The sequence below is a fragment of the Diadema antillarum genome, unplaced genomic scaffold (genome assembly GCF_040938485.1).
Source record: "Diadema antillarum isolate AM-2024a unplaced genomic scaffold, OU_Dant_1.0 seq00000203_RagTag, whole genome shotgun sequence".
NCBI classification, from domain to species: domain Eukaryota; kingdom Metazoa; phylum Echinodermata; class Echinoidea; order Diadematoida; family Diadematidae; genus Diadema; species Diadema antillarum.
The window spans coordinates 1,662,164-1,686,028 of NW_027271262.1; the positions used below are offsets into that span (position 1 = coordinate 1,662,164).

The 23,865-nt window shown below is 38.4% G+C and overlaps 1 protein-coding gene across 1 annotated transcript; it reads left to right on the forward strand.

Moving 5' to 3' along the window:
• The first annotated feature begins 2,699 nt into the window (after positions 1 to 2,699).
• Positions 2,700 to 19,201, forward strand: LOC139728825 (galactosylceramide sulfotransferase-like). Its single transcript, XM_071639759.1, has 2 exons — positions 2,700 to 2,889; positions 17,667 to 19,201. Exons 1-2 carry the CDS (start codon positions 2,756 to 2,758, stop codon positions 19,135 to 19,137), a joined length of 1,605 nt encoding a protein of 534 aa, XP_071495860.1. The 5' UTR covers positions 2,700 to 2,755; the 3' UTR covers positions 19,138 to 19,201.
• The last annotated feature ends 4,664 nt before the right edge of the window (positions 19,202 to 23,865 follow it).

Sequence of the window (23,865 nt, forward strand, 5' to 3'; positions counted from 1 at the left end):
GGATTAGGGGAATAATTTTGTATAATCTTATTCTGAGAGATGAGTGGACAGAGACAAAGTGTATGATTGACATTTTTGTGTATTCCTGCAGAGAGGATTGCCGATATTGTAGAAAACAACTCGATGGAATGAGAGACGATTGAGTTCATGAGTGCTGGATGTATAGAGGGAAAGGTTGGTTGATTTTTTAAATTGATAGAAACTTGGATAAGTAGATTGATATTATTTAGTTAGGATTGATTGCACTTAACGAAAGAGATATTGGTGACTGAAAAGGAATATCAATCGATTCGGATTTTAATGCTGATTTTGGATTTACATGAAGAAAGATATCTGAATACCTATGAAGTCATACAGACAGATAGTATGATTTACTGTAAAGCAAGAAATGTTCGCGGCGGCGTGAAATTTTCACAAATTACAACTGGTATTCAATGCATCTAGTGTAGACAAGAACTTTCTTGTGCACTTTCTAAATTTTGTGAATCTTTGTGCTTGCAAATTTGTGAAATTGAAATGCACGTGAACATTTCTGGTTTTACAGGATTTATTTTTTTAATGTACATACAAAATGTATGCAGGACATACCCTGTATCACAAACTTGCTCATCTGTATCTGTACAGATAAGATTATTACAGAAAGTAATTATATATATCTGTGTATCTACATCTATATTCATATCTACATAAACATTGTACCACTACATCTCTGTAGTCTATCTATGCTTAAATAGCTTCGACTTTAACAGAGAAAATTTGACTTATGAGGGATCTAAATCAATAGAATATAAAGAGAAGAGGACTTGAAAAGACCCGGCTTTCGACTTAGGCTAACATTCAACTTATGCGAGGTTGACTTAAGCAAGGTTGACTGTATATATATACATATAAATGTATGTATATAGTAATAGTAAAGTCACAATAGAGGAATGCATTAAGTGCCAATTGCCTTGGTTTTTATTCAAAATCCAAATTTTCGGGGGCTTCCCCCTTCGTCAGGGATGAAAGTGATTCATAGGCACCTTCTTCTCTGACGAAGGGGGAGGTTCCCCAAAATTTAGATTCTGAATAAAAACCAAGGCTTTTCCTCTATTGTGACTTTACTATTAATATTGATATACATATATATATATATATATATATATATATATATATATATATATATATATTATAAGTACCTTTTCAGCACTCGAAACTGCAATGCTGTTTACAAGGTTGGCATTACTGGACTTCATGGGTGATACAGATGCCTCTTGAGTATCCCCGATTCATAAAAGAACATGAATAAATAAAACATTTAATGCAGTGAATAATGTTGTTTTTAAGGAAGAACCATTTGCTTGAATATATTTAAAAGCCTGCAACACATAATCATTGATTACTGTTCTGCCAATTTCCATTTCCAAAGGAGCTTTGTTGAGCAAGGGCAAGCAGGTATAAAGAGCTACTTGTATTGCTGTCTCTTTTATACAGTAAGTTGCACTAGGGAAAAGCATACTTTTTTAACATGAGTTAAAGGTTTAACCTTAATCAAATATCCCCCCTCCAAAAAAAAATCAACAAATAGATGAATGATAATAATTTCCTTATCATGAGAGAAATGCAGTAAATTTAGTGAAAGATTTCTATATATTCAAACATCCAAGATCAAGGCATATAGATAAGAATATTAAGACTATAATAAGATTATCAATAATTATTAATAAGACTTCTAACAACATTCAAGACAAATTTCCCTGTAAAAGATAATTATGCTGCTTTCTATACATCGTAGAAACATAAACTGATGTAGATTATTACCACTCATCCAGTTGTAGTGTAACCTCCACATTCTTATAGATCAGAAACTGGACTTGAAAACTCATGTTGGTGTAATGTTTTGCTGATTAACAATTAGCTTCTTCTAGCGTCCTTCCAGTGGAAAAAATAATCCTGTGCGAAGTTTTGCAGGAAAACGTTGCACAAGGTAAGTTTCAAGCCCAGTTTCTGATTTATAAGAATTTGGAGATCTTAGAAACATTGTCCACAATTCATTTCCATAATTCGAATACTGAAGCAGTCACTAAAATCATGAGATGTCTACCAACCACCTGAATCTCCTTGAAGACATTTCTTGAAGAAGGAAAACAAAACAGAGAGAGAAGGTAGAGGAACACAACAGAATCGATATCAAGATAAAACAGAGAAAATAAAGCATCAAAACCTCAACTAATAACAATTATTAAACAATTTTCAGATTGACGATTCATTCTTCTTGAGCGATTATATGGGAAAGGAGAGATAGCTACAAACAAATCAGAACTTCAAAGAGCTTTCTATAACATTATTCAGCAACCAAACCTTGAAGGCAGCACTATAACACCTCAGAAGGCTTGGTTGCCGAAAAAAAAGTTGATAGTGCCAGAGTGTCAATGTTAAAGAACGCCCTCTCAAGCTCGTCGGACGCGCAGTAACAGCGAGAGGGGTGAGAGCTCGAGAACACCAGCGCAGTGTACGTGGGAGCTGAGAGATTCAGCAGATCATCGCGCCAGCTGTAGCAGGAGTACAGTGTACATTTACTGAGCTGTACATTCACGGGCGATACTTGCCCGGCCAAGCATAGCGTGTAATCGGAGTCCTGTACAAGGGATGTGGATTGGGTGATATTGATAGGATTTTCGGGACAAGTTGTTCTGTAAGTCGAGTATTTACACACGCGAAGGACTTGAATTACTTTTCAAAATTTTATCTCTGTTGAGAGCATGAGTTTGCAAAAATGAGGACGAAACTACGTTACTTGTTCCTCTTTGGATCTGCCGTCATTCTGCTGTGCTTCGTTTACCTCCATTCCGGCTTGAAACACGATCATCATCTAGCAGGTCGTGAAGATGCTGACTCGGCGATGAATCGGTAAGTTCAGGGATACACTCCAGGCTCCCCCGGCACGCACCCATCCGTCCATGCCTCAATCCTTCATAGTCCCGTCCCACTCGTTCTGTGTTCTGGACTTCTGGTGCTGATCTTTTTGATCTCACACTAGCTTGAAACCTGCTCGCTGAGACTCCTGCGACTGGCCTGTGTATTTAGTTAGTCCAGGGCAGTGGCAGTAGTGGCTGTGATTATTAACATGTTAGAATCGTTAGTTAGAACTCTATGTAAATTTTAACTTGTTAATGTTGGAGTTTCTTGACCATACTCCATAGTTTTTTGTTGTTGTTGCTGTTCTTCTTCTTATTATTATTGCTATTAAGTCCACCTCCTCAGTTCTAGCTTAAGTCAAGAAGATTCTTGCAGACTGTGTGTGTTCACCGTAGTTCACGTCCATTTTAACTATACACAGCCCAGTCGCTGTACATGGTACGTCGCTGTTTTCGCATAGCGTAACAGCGTCTGGTCGGGCTACGTCCATTTGAGTGTTATTTTCATTGACAAAGTGTAATAATTTACAGTTTATTTACAGTTTAATAGGCCTAAATCTACACATGTTTACAAGCACAGTCATACATGTAACTGGCTAGATCTAACATAACAATTAGATACAGTAGCACTGTAGCAGATACGTTGACGGAAAGATCATCGGTCTGTATCTGGTTGTTGGGGATATGATCCGCGAAGACTGCATCTGGCTTCAGGGAGTCCCCTCAAGGAGGTGAGCCGATAAAGGCAAAAAATTATAAAAGACTCCTTTGCTCTGGACAGACGGATTTTTCTGTCTAGCAGATATGAAGAACAAAGACTAGCCTAGCCACTTTTATCAACTGTCAGTCAATTACGAAATTTTCCCACAGATGGTGCTCTGCTACAATTTCCAAGGAGGGCCGACAGGGAATTCGAGCTCCTTACAGTTCTTGGTCATTTGATAGAACGAATGACAATGCGATTCAGTTCTGGAGTATGGTATCTGGTATAAATGCGATTGGGTGGCTCTCCTCTCTCAACTACTGTAGGTAACCTGTGTGATAGATAGTTTAGTCCTGTGTCAAAAGATGTGCGATATAGCGGGCTTACTTCGTTCCTTCGGGTGTTCGCGTTCGCGCCGGGTGGTCGCGTTACCCGACATTTCGTAGATTAGGTGCCCTAATATACGAAGGGTCAGGTAAGGAGGGGTAAAATAATCACAATTTAATACAGATAATCCTTGACATAAGGCTGCTCGTTTAACGCGACTGTACGTAAAAAAGTGTCATTCAAGTGACGAAGTATCGGGTGAATCTGGGACGGCGAAACCAGTGAATAAATCAAAGCAAAAGACATCAAACAGGCCACAAAATAGCACAAAAATGGCAATAACAAATAAAAGAGTATAAAATATCCTCAGAAACATAATTCTATGGCTAAATAAAACAATAGCATTACAGGATCGATGGAGAATATGAATATTTAAACTTCCGATCAAAACAGCAATCTATTTAATAAGCGTTAACATAATCATGAAGAGTTGCACAGTCTATAGGGTCGACAAAACATAGAATATACATGGTAAAGCAGAGAACATGAACTGAACTAATTAATCAGAGTTCTGTGAGTCTACTTTGACCAACCAAACAAACTAATCAGTTTTGAATAATATTTCAGAAAGGGATTAAAAAGGTTTCACAATCTTATCAAATTTTGAAGGGATTCTTTCATGCATCGGTAGGCCTATCTAGATTCTGATCATATCTGAAAAGAATTCCATTTTTCAGTCAAACAACACAATTATTCGCAGTGATCTGAAAGAATGTCTCCATAAATGATACTATGTGGTTTTGTACAATAAAGGACATTACCCTCAAATAGGTCCCCACTCCATTCACCGCCATTTAGTTACACGTATATTATTTGTATTTCGTCATAGTGCAGCCGGCGCGGTGACTGCTATCAACCTCCATAGACTTTGCACATGGTATAAAGACACACGCACCTAGAGGGGACCGATATCACGATTCAGCCCAATAAAGTCCATGGAGGTGGTATGAGCTAGCTGTCACCAGCAGTGAAGAAATGAGTGGAGACAGAAACCACGATAATGCCGATAACAATGTTGTCAAGATGTTCAGATAGAACAGGAAGGACCAGTATCGTTGTAATCCACGAGTCGAGACGACTAAAACTTTCGCTGCGCATACTGTACAATATGAATGGCCGTCCATTGAAACCTGCATTATCACTTTGTCGCACGCGAGCGTATCGCTTTGCCATAGTTATGCACGGCGAGCATTATGTGCTGCTAGCCTTGTATACAAACGCTTGTGATAATTTTTCAGAGTAAAAACATAGGAATGAAATCGCGTATTCGGAGATAAAACACGCGAACGTTCGTGAATTTACACTGGCTTTTTCTCGAAGATTCGGGTAAGCTGTACCCAATACTTCGTAAAAAATAGGGGTCTAATTCTCAAATGCTCCACCCGACTCTTCGTATATTAGGGCATAAAATAATCTACGAAAGGCCGTGTATCGCGAACACCCGACCCGAACGCGATCACCCGATGAAACGAAGTAAGCCAAGAATTTCATGTATTTTGTACATCATGGTTAGCCTGTCATTTTTTCTGCACTGTTGCAGAGTGATCCAATGAAGTTTCTACAGCAGGTTGGTAACTGTCAACACTCGAGGTGCAGGTTTTTTTTTTTATTATTATTAAAAAACAATTGCTGTTTGCCAGTGGAATTTTTCACAAAGAAATGAACTACAAAGTCAATTAAAGTTAAGATCAGCATAGAATTATTGTAGATTCTTAGTCATGATTTCCTTCTAATCATCATCAAATTTATTAAGTCCTTTGTCACATATTTTGGCAAGACTTCCTATGCCCCCCTCCCCCATTCATTCCCCACCACATGCCTATTATTAATACAGGCTAGTGGGACTGTAAGTGTGTGCATCCATGCATTTAAAGGGATCATATAATTTTGGTTGAGACCTAATTTCAGGTTTCTAACATTTTTGGTGAGATAATGAGAAACCTCTTATGAAATATAAAAGAGCATGCAATTCCATGAGGAATTCAACATTTATTTGATGAAAATTGGTTTGAAATGGCTGAGATACAATTGTACACAACAGAGTGATTCTAATAAAGTGTGGGACCCAGCTTTTATTATGATCGCTTTGTTTTACTTTATTTTTGGATGTTTCAGTCATTCCAACCCAATTTTCATCAAATAAACTTTGAATTCCTCTTAAAATGGTATGCTCTCTGCTACATATGTATTTCACAAGTGTTTTCTTGGTACTGGTATCTCGGAAAAAAAGTTAAAAGCCCATTTCCCATCTCCTCCAATACTGTACCATCCCTTTTTAAAAGCTAACAAGGATGGGCTAGTGTAAAGTGGTATCGATATGGCAAAACTAGTGGAGAACATGTAATACACATATTAGAAGTCTAGTCTTTCCCTTAGTTTATTTTCTAGCGAAAGTCACCAAAAGATTGTCATCACTGCACTTTATTTGGTCATGTTGTCAGCCATGCGGTGGTAGCCAAAAGCAGCGCGCACATGGAAACAAATGCTGTTGCAGACGATTGAAGGTGACCTACACGCCTCGCTCGCTGAAAAACATTTTGAATGAGTGCAGCGATAGAAAAGTTTTGCAGTCAGAAATGCAAATTTTGTCGCGTGGACATACATAATGTAGCATGATGACTCGCTGTTGATTGTAGTTTACCAAATTTGTAAGTCCAAGCCATTACTTTCATGTGACTAAAATGTAAGATTTATAAAGGTAGAATGTACAAAATTTTTAATGTTTTGTAGAGCTCTACTTACGAGGGGTGTCTCTATGAAAGTGTATAGATTACCTGTCAGATGCTGTGCACAGCATGGCATCTGGTCAAGCTAGACAATTATTATGAGGATTGTACAAATGATGCATTTCAAATTTTATGTAGAAATGCACACTTTCATTTTCCTCCGTCTGTTTTCAATGAATTCCTGCATAGCACTGGATATATGCCAGAATTTAGTTTAATATTTGACAATTGAAAACAGTCCAGAGAAATTGTGGCCCAGTTCTGCCCTGGGATGCACTTGACCTCATGTACAATCCACACATGACAGATTTGTACCTGATACTAGTAAGTGGAACTGGCCTTTACTTGAGCTTTCAAGTTCACAATGTACAATATATGTCTACCTCTGTATTTAGAATTCTGACTGACCATACATAGAATTGATTATTTTGAGAGTGGTGCACGATCTACCACCGGTGTTATCATGGATTGCAATAATCATTGAGTCCCCCACAGATCTTTGTAAAACATGATAATGACGTAAATCACTTGTTTTTTGTAAGCTTGTTGCTAAGAGTTGTTTTGTAAGCTTGTTGCCAAGAGTTGGATGTCCAAATTTTGTATACAAGGTGCTTCCCTTCTTGAGGCTTGTTGACCGTTTATGTCTAGATTAGTTGACAATTGATGTTGCTCTATAACATCTCATTCTTCCAGGTAATAACCTGTTCCTATCCTCTAGATTCTACTCTTGAGAGTATTTAATGAATGCCTCAACCTGTCCCTGATTCCCTTTCCATCCAACTTGAAATATCTAGAAATGACTCCCATTTATTTGAAAAAAGAGCATCATTATATTGACATCGATATAATGACACTGGAAATTTCATGGCTTTCTTAATAACTTTCTTGTTCAGTGTTTTTCTGTAGTATTTTGCTCTGAAATCTATGGGTAAGGAAATACGGATTAATCTAAAGTTACAAGTACTAGAACTTAGGCCTTAGCCCCACCGTTGGTACCAGACTTTCCTTAGCCCACTTTCTGTTTACACTTGTTTTTGCCAAAGTGGGCTAGCCCCACCGATAGTCCCGTACTATCTGGCCCCGCAAGATAGCAGGGTTAGCACCGCAATTGCGGTGCCAAGCAAGCGAGTGTAAACAGAACGAAAATATAATCCGGGGCTAAGCGACGGAGACGAAGTCTGACCCCCACTGACCAATCAGAATCAAGTGCTGCCGGTGTGTGCGTGTGCGTGTACAGTGCACAGCATAATCATAAATATTCATGTGGTTTGGAAAGTACGGGACTAAGAAATACGAGTGTAAAAAGATCAATTTTCTCCTTAGACCTGGACAAGAGCTTAGTACGGGACTTATTGGTGAGTATAAAAAGCTGAAAAAATTGGTATGGGACTAACGATAGTCCTGGGTCAGAAAAAGTACGGGGTTAAGAAACACAAGTGTAAAAAGGGCTTAATTGCCTTTAAGTCGAAGGCCTTTTCAGATCCTCTTCTCTTATATACAATTTATTCTAATCGCTCCTAAGTCAAATTTTCTCTTAAGTTGAAGCTTTCTTCAGTCAAAATACGTGTAGATTCAACTAAGACAGGGTTGACTACAGGTATGTTCAGCAGGTACAAAGAAGAAGACAGAGCAACAATGAGACAATGATCCAACACCTTAAAAGGCCGTTGCACATTGTATGCCAAAGTCTGCAGCGCTATTACTGTTTGACTCATGTCATGAGCTGAGGCAGAAATAACAGGTGTCATCAGCAATCATTGTCAAAATATGATTCATTATATAAACATTGTGTAGGACCCAAGGGGGTAGATTACAATTTTGTGTAATGGATATTATTAAACTGCATTTCATAAGACTTTTGTTCACTGTGGACAGGTGGTGCAATTGGTACAGTGTACATAGATCTCATCACAATATTGAGATCAGGAATGTATCATACAAAATTTGGTGCACATACAATGTAGTGTAATCTGCTGGAAATCAGCTTTATACCATTTTTTGTTTTGCCTGCTTTATACTGCAGTTCACATGTGAATAAAAATTATGTCCACTCTGGCCTGAAATAGAGTAACAACAAACAAGCATAATTTACTATTAAATATTTGAAGTCTTATTACAATTGCATGCATGTATAACAGGCTCTAGTATTCCAAAGTTTTGCATGTTTTCACTTCAGAATTAAACTGGTCAGTCATCATACAGTGCGTACACTGTATGTAATAGGCTTATCCCCTTCTATGATTTTATGATAAAGGGCATTGTACAGTACTTTGTACTTCGAACTTCATATATTATGTACAATTATGTATATCATTGTAGAGTTGAACCAAGACCAATCATGTCACATCAAAATGACATGGGTCAAAACAAACACTAGAAACATGAGCACGAGCATACAGCCCACTCTCATACATTGTAAATCCATAGTTACAAGTGTACTAATGCAAAATATTGTTCTTATTGATATAGAAATGTGAATTTCAGTATGTGATTACATGTGGTTGTCATACAGACTTTCATTGCATCAGCCAATGCAGTCCAACATACATCTAGAGGCTTCTAGTACAGAGAAACCCCTATCACCATCCAAATCCCATAACTTCCCCTTTTCTTCTAACTTTGTAATACAGGATGCAATAAGCTGAGATACTAATTGTCAGATTTAGCCAACACAGGTCACATACCAAACACTTCCTTATCATGGTAAAGTGAAAAGGAACTGGGTATTATTATTAGTGCTACCAGTTAAAACCCCGGTACGAGTGCATAGGGATGTGTACAGCATATCATTTTCTTAGTACGTACTAAAAATCTGTACATTTCATTGCAAAATATGTTCTTCAATTGCAAGATTGCTTTACTGTGTTTCATGAAATGTGTGAAACCAAAAAAATGAATGAATAAATATAAATAAATGAATGTTGAATGATAACTTGTCTGTTCAGCTGTATGCCAACTGTTTATTTTTCCCAGTATTTTGTACTGTTTTTGCCAAAAACCATGCCTACATGTTTCATGGAAAATACTTCTTTTTGCCAAATTGTACTGCTATTCGTGTCTATGGCAGGAGAGTAAAAATAGTGTCTTTCTACTAGTCAAAGTACTGCGATGCTGTTATCAAAGTTGGCATCACTGGATAAGCCACTGAAATGTCAATTCACGCTTTCATGCTGCAGAGCATGAACACATGATTCAGAGTACATGTGTACTAGTATGCTCTTGTTAGGGGCTCCATACCTTTAAAAGATAATATAAGTAAGTCTTACAGTGTTAGTTATATGAAAGGTATACTTTAACCTGAAACACAAACTAAGACAAGGAAATTCAGGGAAACTTTTGAGGTACCGGTACCAAAACTTTATATTATCTGTAAAAGTTTATGAAGCAAGGATGATAGGAAGTGACTAGAAGCTTGGGGGGAGGGGGTGAGACTTAAAAATAGATAAACAAAGAATAATTTCAGAGCACAGCCTTACTCTTTTCCCACCAGACCAGAGAAGACAAACTGTGTCAAGAGGTCACCCTTGCTGGATAGAAGTCCAGAGAGTGAAACTAAAGTGGGAGAGGATTTTCCTTTCCGATCTTATCTCGAGTTGCTCTAAATATCCCGGCATCGCTTTATGGTGTGGCTTTACACTACAGCTGTACACCACAGTGTGTAAATTGAGTGCCAAGCTTAGATTCTGACCTGTACAAAGTTGTATTCTCTGAGTACATGTACTTCTTACAATTAGTGACTGTACTGTTGTTGTGGTCAGTGTACTAAAATACAGCTGTGATTCAAGATATTGATACTGTATTTTCTCTGTTATGTGTAGAATGTTTGTTGTGTGTGTTTGTTGTGTACTGTAGAAGAAGTCAGTGCTCTTTCTCCTCTCGCTCTCTTTCTCTTTATTTCGCATTTGTATGTTTGTTTGTTTTTTGCCTCAATGCTGAAATAGCATGAGTACATTTGGATAAAGAGGGAGAGATACAAGAAATACAGTCAACCTTGCCTAAGTTGAATCTGTTTGGACTGAAGAAACTGTAGCTTTGGGCAAAGGAATCTATTCTGACTGAACAAATTGTAGCTTCGACGTAGAGAAAATTTGACTTACATTTGTATGAGGGATTAATATCAATAAAGTATTTGAAGAGAAGAGGACTTGAAAAGACCTTCGACTTTAATTTGTAGGCGTTTATTCAACTTAGGCATTTATTCAACTTGTGCAAGGTCGATTTGAGCAAGGTTGACTGTTAGTGTTATACTGTAAAACGAGAAATGTTCGTGTGCATTTTAATTTCGCGAATTTCGCGAGCGCCAAGATTTGCGAAATTAAAATGCATGCGAAAGTTCATGTCTACACTATATGCATTGAATGCTAGTGGCAGTTCGCGAAAATTTAATGCCGCAAAAAAAGGCAGTCGGCTCCAATTCGCGAAAAATTCATGCCGCGAATATATCATGTTTTACAGTACTATGTAGAATGTAGGCTGCTCATCTATCTGGGATGATGATTTTCTGATGCATAGCCTTTCCTTGAAAAAGTAAGCTACGGGTACTGGAGGCATTCTCCCATCATAAGTTGTTAGATTGGTTCATATATGTGTGTTGTTTTTTTTTATTACAAAACCATCGTGGGTTTATTGAAGAATATCTTCAATGAAAAAAAAAAAAGGAAGAAATTTTGTAAGAATCTGAGTGCTCCTCTACTTGGAATAGAACATGAATACATTGATGATACCTGGCCCAATGTGCATTTTTAACTTCAATGTTCCTGCTGCAGAGGTGGGAGTGAAGTTGGGATTTGTAATGAGTACAACCATGCTTTTACTTATATGTCATCATCATTATCATTATTATTATTGTTCGATATCCTCATATCAAAATTAACATTATAAGTACATGAGAAGTGGTGTTGAAATGATTTTCTTGAACCTTGCTAAAGCAGCATACACAGTGCGCTCAGTATGCATGAATTTGGCAGTGCCAAAAAAGAAGAAAAAAAAAATACAGCCTCCTGCAAGCGTGTTAAAATGTGGATGACTTGTGTGAGTAAAGCTGGTGGTTATCAGCTTGAATTATAAACTATTTCCTCCCCCTTCATTCTGTGGCTGCTATTCTGCCTATTACAGTATTAGTGGTAATTTGATTTTCATCCCTGGCCTCTGTTCCCCCCCCCCCCCCCCCCACATACACACTCTTTTTCTCTGCTTGCTGGCAAGTTAAGCACCTTCTTTCCTTCAACTACTCTCTTTTTTCAAGCTGAGTTGAAGCATCTACATGAATTTGTAAAGGTTATCTGCGTCAAAGTCATTTGAGGTGTGCACGTAGAATGTGCGATGATTACACGTGATACACAACTTGTGCTACATTGTAGATGAATGTGTTGATTACCGTTGCACGCACACCAAAGTGATTTATAAAGTATACACACTGTAACACACACATGCATAGAATTGAATGCCAGGGTCAGTTCTTAAAGGTCCAGTTTACCTTTGGGAGGAGTGATTTCAAAAATGTTCAAGATATCACATTTGATGCATATGTGAAGGTCTGTTGTATCACAAAACATCCTACCATATAACATTTTTGCAATAAAACCTAAAATATAATGAGATATCAGTATTTTTCTCATTGAACCATAACTTTAGATGGTTTGATCTGGCAACATTTTCATTATAACTACAGTATTGTTCACACTTTGTTTATTTAACAATACTTTACATTGATTACATGGATTCAAATTTTTACAGTGGTTGCTTCTATCCCAAACTCTATTTTAAAGCACTAATGCTGGGTTTTGTTTCATCTGCAAATGGTAAATTATACCTTTAAGTTTGAATACAGTGCACAGTCACATCTACCGATTAAGAGTAGTTAATTTCTGTATTATATCATGTGATTGCATCGAATATGATATGCGGTGTAGTATGTCCTGGCCTCAAGGCCTTTTTTGCATGATTATACATAATCATAATACTGATGAACAGATGTCCATTACAGTAAAGATGCCGAAATATTAGCATTAAATTTATTGTATAGATTATACCCAGGGGTCTTTCTTGTACAAAATCATCATTCTGATTGTACAGAGCGCGTAGCAGTCATCATGATTATTTGGGAAAAATTGCACAGGTAAGAAGATTTTGACGCGATCCTAATCACAAATCATGGTTTTTTGACTTGCTAGGCATTCACATGACAAACTAGAGAGAAGCACTCTGAGAGTGTAAACCTCCACCAACCAGCTCATTTCCACCACTGATCTTGTTCTCCAAATGAGATCAGTGATTTCCACTTATATGTGTCATGCATGCTGAAAATCGCCCAATTTCCCAAGATAGAAGCCTCTTGTTACATCATCAGCTTCTAGCCGGTGCGGCACCTCGCCCTAAACTAGAGCATGCACTTTAGTGCACATATGCAAACCTCAAAAATGCACAGCTTGAACTCCCAAGTTCATTGACCCAACCTGCCAAAATATCAAAAATCCTTCATAAAATCCCTAAAAATTACCAGATCAGTACCAAAACATTCTTAAAATCATCTGTTCCCTGTGTCATTTTCAACCTTACCGGTAAGTTTCATCCAAATCCATTCACAACTTTTTGAGTTATTTTGAACACAGACAAACAGACAAACAAATGCTGATGAAAACTCAACCTCCTTCTTTGGCAGAGGTAATTAGTTAGATCTGGATTGTAATTCAAAAATTGATGTTTAGATCTTGATCCAGATCTCACACCCAACTTCTGTGCGAACCCCTACAGTGACAATAATCCAAAATCTTGGGCTGATCGCGAAATCAAAGACACACGAAAATATTACCCCGTCATACCTTATGTACAAATTGATAACAAAATGCATCCAACGCTGGCCCGACCAGAACGCGGCGTTACATTGGCAAGTACGTACACACTACGTGCGCTACGGTGCGACCGATTGTGGAAGTGCAGTACGATGCTTAACATGCAGTAAAAATAATGTGCAATCTCCGTGCTACGTTACCCTACACGAACAAACACGTGGTTGGGTGAGACCTAGGGATGCATGCAGCCCGACCAGACGCCGTGTGTGCAGGGCCGTGTATAGTTAGCCCGACCAGACGCTGTGCGCAGCTAGCGCGACATGTGTTCAGCGACAGGGCAGTGTGTAATAGGATGCATGTAAAACTTGCGCTAGCGCTAGCAGCTCTGAAACTTTGTCGTCTATCTATTTGTTGCAACATTTGGTAGGTACTGCGTACTTGTGAATGTCGTAATTGTTTCATTTCATAAATCTTCTACTCTGTCTTTTCTATTTTCATGTTTGGGAAATCACAATGCAAATTGGAAAAACGTTACCTACGTTGGCAAGTGTTTGAACGTGTTTCTCGGGATTGGCAGTAGACCCTACTACATGTACTACTAGTATCAATCGCGAATTTAACAACACGCGAAAATGCCGCTGATACCGTGATTCGCGAAAATATCTGTACGCGAAAATATTGGCGTATACAGTAATGGGCAAAACACTTGAGGAATTTCAGAAATCAGCACTTTGGATATATGCATTTTCTTTGAGTTACAACTGCGTAGTTGTCTAGCAACTTCTCCTAGAACACTCGAATACAATGTATGAGGTAAAACTTTTTTGCAGTTGTCATTTCAACATACAGTACTAGGCATTGTTTGCCAAGAAGGGGTAGGAGCTATCAACCTCAGAAACAAGAGTTTAGAGCACGTCAGGAGTGCTCTTTTAAAATGCACCAGTTTGTGTGCGGTATGTATGGGGAAGGCCTACTGTAGTCGGTACCTCTGCTGGCAGTAGTTTCCTCTTAGCAAAGGAGGATGTTGTTGCATTTTGTTTTGTTTTTGTTTTTGTTTTATTTTGCAAGAAAGTGGTTGGACATGCTGCGGAGAATTTGATGTCGCTTCCTTACCGTGCCAGAATGATTATTTGCCCATTGTTTCTAGGGCTGGCATGTGCTTTATGTTAATGACATTGATGTTAAAGCTGCAAGAGCTTGTTTCATGACCAGTTTCAGAGGCCTTTGTTTTCAGCAAAGTAGCCCCTTTTATCTTTGGGTGTTTCTTATTCATGAAGGTCATTGGAATACGGAATATAACATTTTGAAATTGTGTTTATGCATGAATAAACAATTGTATGTGGTAGAAAAGATCTTGTATTCTATCATTTTATTTTCGTTTTATTTTGATAAACCAGTATTATTTGGATTACACTTATAAAATATCACAGAAAAAAAAATGGTCTACTTATAATTCCTGCAGAACACATTTCTTCTCTTTGCTTTTGAAAATATTTGTGTCTACAATTCAGCTTCAATTCAATTACCATCCAACAAAAGGTTGAAGCAAAATACAAAGTATACATTATACAAATCCTGTATATTGTTATTAATTTTAAAGAAATTCAGGACATAATACAGTGTGGATCGTAAAGTATGATACGCCAACAGAGAGGAAAAATTGTCCACTTTGAATGACAAGAATAGAAGACAGAAGATCTATGGTAGTTAGAGCTAAAAAAAGTGATTCTATACCATCTGTTATTTGTACATTGTAGTATTTGAAGGGTAGTAGAATGGACATTCACTGACTGATGTCCCTTGAAGGCTATTAAAAGAAAGGTGTTTAAACTCAATCCTTCCGTGCCATTGCTAGAACGTAGGTGTTCATGCTTGGATTTGCTGTCTGCGTCGGTGCTGCCATCCCTATCTCCAGCCAAACAGGGCCTTTCGGCAGGGGAAATGAGTCAAGCCTGGCTGTACTAGTCAGTCATATCTTGAAATCAGACACTTTGGAGCTCTTCGTAGAATGGCTCAGTGATTTGGGATTATCTGATCAAGTGCAGCTTTTAGATTTGGTGAATGTGAAAACCCCTCAGTGTTTAAACAGGATTATTGGACTTCTCAGACTAGAAATCTCCACTGTGGCATATCAAAGATTGTAGACTTATTAATTGCTGATGTTATAGTTCGTTAATACAGCTGTAAGATTGAAAATGCACCTGGAAATTATATCTTAACCTCAAAGTTTGTTTCAATTATGGTACTCATTAATATGAGGGGAAATATAAAATGACAGAATTGATGGGTGGGGCAGTTAGAGAATACTTTAGTTACACCACAGGGTAATCCACATACAATTGTATGATCCCTTCTAATATGCATTGTTTCCTCAAAATATTTATGGTGAAGTAGAGAAAATTGTCTGAACAGTTTGTTTTTAATTCATGAAGTTAACTTGTTCATATGTTTGAAATGCTATTGGCCCGTAAGTTACTATTCAATGGGGTGGTCCTTGGAAAATAACAAATTTGGCAATTTTTTAACATAGATTTTATTGTATGATTTGACCAAACTAGTCAGGCTTAAAATATGTTTTTTCTTAGAAGTTTGATTTGTTTTTCTTGTGGCCTCTTTTAGCTGAAAAGATGTTAAGTTTGGGTGTTGGGAAATGGAAATACAGTGTACATATTGAACTTAATTTTACAGAATCCTATACGTTGAAAGTACTTAGAACTGTCTTTTGAAAAAAAAAAAGGAACAAAAAATTACTTTCTTCAGAAAGTTTGTGCTATTTTGACTTGTATACATTGCATACACTGGTGTATATTCAAGTAACATATTCTATCTATAAACATATCAGTGTTCCCTCATGCCGATGCACTGAATAATTTTCTTCTCATTCTCAATTAATTTTGGTGCAAGTCTTCCTGAATTACATTGTAATCCCTAAAAGTTTCATGTTCACACAGCATTTAGCATTACAAGCAGTTTGCATCAGATATTACGCTTAGAATCTGGCAATTGATCATGTACCAGCATACATACATGTGGTAGACATGCAGACTTGCAAGAAAGGGGGAGGAGGGCAGGTTTGAGGGGAAGAGGTTTTGTTGTTGTTTTTGTCCCTGTCTGCTGTTGTTTGATGTAGGTTCCTCTGTCATCTGTGCATCAAATACCCCCAATAGGACAAGACAAGGCAAAACTAAATCAAACAATTACCTAGCCACAGACCTACTTATGTTTGTGCCTGTGTTTATGCGTGCGTTTGTGTGTGATTATGTGTGTCCACACAGATGTGCTGGTGTTTCTCTGACGTAAAACAACTGAAATGTCACGGTGACAATGATGTGTTGGAAATCAGGAGACCCAGACTGTCAGGAAGTTTGTGTTCTGGGTATTACCAAAATGTAGCTTGAGCAAATCACCCAAGAGAATACACTGCATCCCCCTCCCCCAATCTTGAGAATGATCCCTCCATTTCTTCCTTGTTTAGAAATTGTGTAGGATGTTTTTAATTTCAGATGTTGATTGATTTATTTTGCCTTCGTGTGGAGCAGTGTTCTCTGGATGTTTGCCAAAATACAAATATTGGTATTAATACACTTTTATAGTAATAAAAAATCTTTGTGTGTGCTACTAAATACATAGGATTGTTTTGTTGCGCCTATCTAATATTCAGCATAACACATATTTGACCCTGCATCATAAAACAAAAAAGGAAAAAAAAATGTAACCAGAAATGGATTTTGAGTTAAAGGCAGATTCTGAAAGAGCAGTCTTTAATCTTTAAAATGATGTATTGTAACTCAATTCAAATGGACTCTCCTAACATATATTGGGAACAAAGCACACATTCTGAGAAAGTGTGTACTGAGAAAAGAGGCTTAGAAGTAAAGGGTCTCGTACAAGTAAAAATTGGAATGAGACACAAGCCCCTGATAATTCCTTTAAGCAACTGCAGCCCACAGAATGTGCCACCTAGTGATTTTGTACAGTTTTTCTACTCAGTAAAGGATGGGTAATTGCAAGAAGGATGAAACATGGATGTTTGATCTCAAGTGAATTTTAAATTTGAGCTTCTTATCCATTCTCCTCTTTCTTGTTCATCGTGTGTCTTACCATATAGATCTTTACTTTCCAGTTTAATTGTCACGATTCTACTCATACTTGATCTTTGCAGGAAACTTGCTGACAGGCAAGACGGAAGACAAGACCACATCTACCACCGAGGCGGCAATGACTTCTTTGACAATGCCAAGAAAAACAACATCCCTTGGGTTCAGGTACCAGACAGAAAACTAGATAACGGAGAAGACAATGAGGAGGAGAGTGACAAGGTGTCTTTCGATGGCAAGGCGAGAGCGAGGCAGAGAGAGAGAATGGATGACACATTGCCCCGGCCGGACACTGGCCTGCAAGATCACCCCATGCGGGAGAAACCGAAACGCAAGTCAAAGCGTAAATCGAAGACGTCCTCAAAGCGGAAGAGCCTCACTGCTCCCGAAGGTGACCCAATTGCAAGGTTTGATTGGAATCAGAATGTGCGCAAGGACGACATCCATGCTCCCCAGCGAAGTCTGTCTTCAGAGAAATGCACACCAAAGACCAACATCACTTTCTTGAAAGTCCACAAGACCGGCAGCAGCACTGTCCAGAACATCTTCCTGCGATACGGCGACCAAAACATGCTAAAATTTGTCCTGCCCACCCATGGCCACCACCTTGGGTACCCCAGCTTCTTTGAGCAGAAGCACATGCTCAAGCTTCCAGGTGGAGTTTATAATATCTTCTGTCATCACGCCAGATTCAGCAATGAAGTGCGGGAGGTGATGCCACCAAATTCAGTCTACATCAGCATCCTGCGTGATCCCGTCAAAGTCTTCGAGAGCGCCTTCACCTACTTCAAGCTGGACATGCGCATGAAGATGGCAGGCGAAAAAGATGCCATGAAGAGATTTCTTGACGACCCTAGGAAGTACTTTGACGAGTTCAGCAATGGCGTGCACGCGCGAAACGGTATGCTGTATGACTTTGGTGTTCCTCAGAAGGAATTTGACGACTTTGAATTCATCAACCGGGCAATATCCATGATTAATCAGCAGTTTGATTTGGTTATGATTGCAGAGTATTTCGAGGAATCCTTAATCCTGTTGAAAGAGCTCCTGTGCTGGGAGATGCGTGATGTTGTTGTGTTCAGGCAAAATGCCAGAAACGTGGATTCCGTGCAGAGCGTTGATTTGGACATGCGCTCCAAAATCCAGGATTGGAACTCGGGGGACATGCTTCTGTACAGTTTCTTCAATAAAACCTTGTGGGAGAAAATCGAGCGGTACGGGCACGACAGAATGAAAAAGGACAAGGTTGTCCTGGAGCGCAAGACTAAAGACATGTTTAAAAGGTGCGTTGCTACAAACACAGCATCGAGAGACCAGGGCGACTTTAAAGTGTGGCAACCACCGGGCGTGAACATCAACGCTTTTGTCTTAAAATCGGAAGCAAGGGGGAACAAACATTGCGAGATGCTGGTGAAACCTGAAATACAGTACACAATGGAGCTGAAGATTAAACAGTTCCCAGGAATCGGTCTTGCCAGTAAGGTCAGGCAGGTTAAGAAACCTCCAGCACCGAGTGGGTTGGGAAGAAACTGGTGAGACACTGGGCGTGCTTGTAGTGCCAAAGTGAGTGGTGGAATGGTTAATATGTCCCCAACCTGAAATACAGATGGAGATGGCCCATTTACATGTATATATACCAGTACATACAGCCAAGCAGGTATATGACAAGAGGGATGTTGTCTAATATCCTCTCCAGTACGCCCAGATGTGTTCTTTAAAAAAAAAAGAAAAAAAAAGTGGTTTGATGCAATTAGTATGTTTCAGTCAGGAAACATCATCATTCTTTTTGCCATTTGAGCCAGTGATTTGCCAACAACTGGCCGCGCTATCATCTGAGCGAGCCAGAAAACCATGGCTATTGTAGCAGTCTGTGAGGAAAGGTATCATGTTAGAGGAAGCTGGTGCTTTTGCAGTCGTGTGATACTGGAGAAGAAGGAATTTCCTGAGCAACGGGCCAGCGACTTTCGCATTATTTCGCAGCGTTGAAACCAAAACCTGGAACCCGACTGTCAAGTAGCTATAACACATAGAGTGGATAGGATGAGGAGAATGATGACTGGATTTGTAAATCCAGTCATATTACAGTGTATATTTGTGGTGTGCATCCAACATTCTTGGCCACTTTTCCCAACCACCAATAGACAGCTTGATGTGGAGTTCTTTTTGGACATTCCGAGTGGCTCTGAAGCCTCAGTGGTTGTTGCATACGTCTGTGAAGAACTATTAAACAGCAGAAGAAGGGAAAGACAAGAGTTGTGGGTACTGGTATCCATTGCCTTCACTGCTCAGCTTGACAGCAGGACATACTGATTCCTACAGAGAACGCTTATGTGTGCATCAATGTTATTCTCATTATACACTTTTTATGTCTTGTAAATAATAATGTTTATTTTGCATAGAACTAGTATTTATTTTATTATACTACTTATTTTGTCTTTATGTATTAAATGTGGGCACTATGAGAGGCAGAGGAATGGTGTTTGTAACACAAGATGGCTTGAAATTACAGTCCACTTATCAGGGCATCAATTTTACAGTGTATTGTATATATTTCGCGAAAGTATATATTTCACGAAATGGGACGGGCGAGACCTGAATGATTGTATTTTGCAATTAAAGATCACAGTGATGGAATGAAATATTAGTAGCATCCCCTTACTGGAAAAAAATAAAAAGTTAGTTGAATCCCACATTGGTGTCCATATACAGGGCATTTGTGTTACAGGAGGCACTATTTTCGTGAGTCGTCAAGTGTACAAATATCAGTCAATTTGCAAAATTTGTGAAAATATAACTGCAGATTACACATAAAGGTCTGTGTGGCTCACCATCTTTTAAGGTTATTATTATCATACTGTAGTGATAAGTCTGAGAGCATACTTTGACTCACATTACTTCTGAACGCTCTTCTCAAATCAACTTAAGGTAGTTTTTGGCTCATAGGTGATTTTTATTGAAGTTTTGCTTGATTAATTATGGATGGCACACTGGCAGGTTTTACATACTATAAAAAAAGTAAAGAGATAGAGCTTAGCTTGACTTTGTATTAACTTCTGCCATGTTGCATGCATGAAGAGCATACTCTTACATAAGAGTTTTGTGTTACATAGGCATTCACATAGGTTGTGACGTCACCATACTACAAGATGTTGTTTGCAGTAAACATTTGAGGGACTGTTTCAGTTACTGAGCACTCTGTAACTCTAAAGCACATTTAGAAATGTGTTTAAAGAAATATGATTGCAGACAAGTTTTCTTATTTATGTGTGAAACCCCTCTGTGCCTAGATGTTAGCCATGCCCATTCCTTGCCTTTGTATTATTCCAACCAAAAAGCACACTGTTGCATGGTACAAAGGGGAAGCATGAGCAGCTTTGGTAATATTGAATTTTAAACTACGCTATATTGGCCCTCAATAATGGACAAAAAAGAGAGAAGTCAAGTGGCAAGGATATCCTACCAGTATATGTATGATATCAGATCCAAGGGTCTTCTTCTTCTTTTTTTTTTCCATGCTGTAACACACGACAGAAGCTCTTGGTGCTGTATTAAAGGTATTGGTTCAGTATATATCAAAGGACAATACATCGTGTGTCCCCCCCCCCCCCCCCCCCCTTTCCCAAACTATAAATTGCATCCTAAAAATAATCTTCATGAGGGAGGTTTCAGTTCTGTTCTAGTTTTGCTGTCTTTTCATCTTCAGGGCAGAAACAGGTTGTATGATTCATCACGCTGGCTATTTCGGCACTACTTCCATTCTAACGAAATCCTTAGGGACCGACAGTTTTCTGTCCCTACAATCAGAATTTAATTTTAACTGAACAGTATTTAAAAGTATATAAAGATATGTGTGTAGATGATAAATTTGAGACCTGAAGAGTAACCTCATTGTAACAAGAATTTCGTTGTGACCATGATCTTTAGAACGGGAGTGCACTGTAACAGCTTTCAATCCTGAGTTAAATTGATATGCCGACACACAAAGAACGTTTGTTCTTGATAGTAATACAGAATACAGTTTACCCAATAATGTGCAGTGTAGGGGAATCGTCAAGCAATGAAACAAACTAGGGGGAAAAAAAGACAACACCTGATGTAAGATTGTATAAATGCTGTTGACAAGAGTTGGGACTAGGTAAATGCCAAGTAGTCATCAGCTCACTCAGTGCTAAAAGGTCATGTCTGAAAAGTTGTCTGGGTCACATGGATGGTTGTGATGTAATTTATACAATCATGATGTATGTCTTGCTTGTGACATATGATGAATGCAACATTCTCTAAAGCCCGCCGCACACTACATGATTTTGCCCCAATTCACCGGTCTGAAGACCTTAAGACTAGAAGTGTGACGTCACAGTCTTGCCATTTTCTAGTCGTACAACTGGGTCTTAGCGCCAGTCGTAGAGATTTGACATGTTGAATTTCTACGACCGGTCGTAGGCTTTTAGCCATTCACAATGTGCACAGTAAAATGCAAGCGCACACAGTGCGCACTGCGCGCGCTTTACAGTCGTAAGCTTACTCGTAAGGTTCGGTCGTATAGTGTGCGATGTCCGGTCGTACGACTGGTCTTAAGACCCAGCTTGGCTTAAGACTTTAAGACCAGTCTGATCGTGTAGTGTGCGGTGGCCTTTATAAGATGCAATTTCCTTGTGATTCTCCTCCAGGTATGTTTTGAGTAATACTCATTGTTATTCTCCAAGACACAGGAAGATAAACCTTTCGTACAAATTTGTTTGGTAGGACAAGTCATTCAAACGGTTCTTTTTGCATACTCGATGGAAATGGAACTCTATTGATGTTTAGGGACATCACTTTTTTTTCCTTTTTTTTTTTTTTTTTTTTTTTTTACTAGGGCAGGTGTTCTGACCAAATTGCCAGATGGTTTCATGACATCAAAATCATTTTATTTATTTTTTTGTCTTGATCAACTTTTTCCTTTTATTTTGGTCTAATATGACAGATGGTTGTTAATCAATCTTTGACTACAGATTAATTCCCCATAGTGACAGAGAAGAGATGAGGTAAGAGGAAAATGTTGCAGGTATAGAGAGTCACACCCATAATGATATCAATTAAATAAATAAAGATAATTGGGAAACAAGAGAATGAGTGAAATAGTTCATAGACTTATTTTTCTTGGCATTTGTTTTGAAACATTTGGTAAACATATTCATTGTCAAAATAGCTTCTCAGCTTGCACTTTAAAATTTTCTGAGGAGCAAATATCATTAATACAGAATTGAAACCTTGTATTGAGGAATGCTTTTTTTGTCTATTACAGCTTTATGTCACAAGGATGTATTACCTGGTACTTTTGTCCAAAACTTTGTACATATCAGTAGATGGTCTATATGGTGTGTTAAAAACCTACAGTCTGAAAAGTGCACTGTAAAATTTCAAAGCCTCCTTCATTCTTGATCATAGCATCTCTTCTGCTTTCTATTTAACACCCGTATTACAGGTGTAAGTTACAGACCTGCAGGTCTGAACGGAGCTATGGTGTAATGTACACTGTACATCACGTCATTGACACGTTAACGATGTATATGTTTTGTAGGTTTTTTTTTTTTTTCAAGATGACTTTACATTCCACTGTTCAGCAAATTCTGAGCAAATGCTTATTGTGAACGAGACATCTGACCATATACTGTGCTATTTTATTTCCCAATCAAATGTACAATATACCTCAGTGCAGTTCAAAATGGTACATGTATGGTACAGTATGTTTCACTTCTCTGTCCATACTATGGATGTGTCCACTCTGAACTTGCTTTAGTACTGTAAAAGTGGATATTTTCGCGTGACTAATTTTTCGCGCTTGGCCGGGTCGGAAGAGTTTCGCGTGTTTTTAATTCCGCGGAATCAAGACATCACGCACAGGCACATATGGCAAGCAAAAATATTCGCGTGCTTTTATTTTCGCGCTAGTTTCTGGTTGCGCGAAATGCGCGAAAATTTGAACACCGCGAAAATTTCCACTTTTAGAGTACTGTAAAAGTGGGTATTTTCACACATATTGCATGACAAGAGACTAGAGCAAAAATTTTGCTTTTAGTATGTAATGATATTTTAACTCTTTGATTCCACAGAATTAGAAATATGCACAATTCATTTACCTGACTGAGCACAAAAAATTCTCTCTCTCACAAAAAAATCCACTTTTACAGTATTATGTGCTCAGTTGTTTTGCAAAATTGAGAACCAGAAAGACTTAAATTATGCTCAAGATGTGTTTGTTTTCAGAATGTTTTGATGTAAATT

Bases quoted from the DNA above. Each gene is read 5' to 3' on its own strand.
- LOC139728825 (XM_071639759.1), top strand. From the start codon at position 2,756: ATGAGGACGAAACTACGTTACTTGTTCCTCTTTGGATCTGCCGTCATT. The intron at 2,890-17,666 runs GTAAGTTCAGGG...TGATCTTTGCAG, and splicing joins GCTGACTCGGCGATGAATCG to GAAACTTGCTGACAGGCAAG.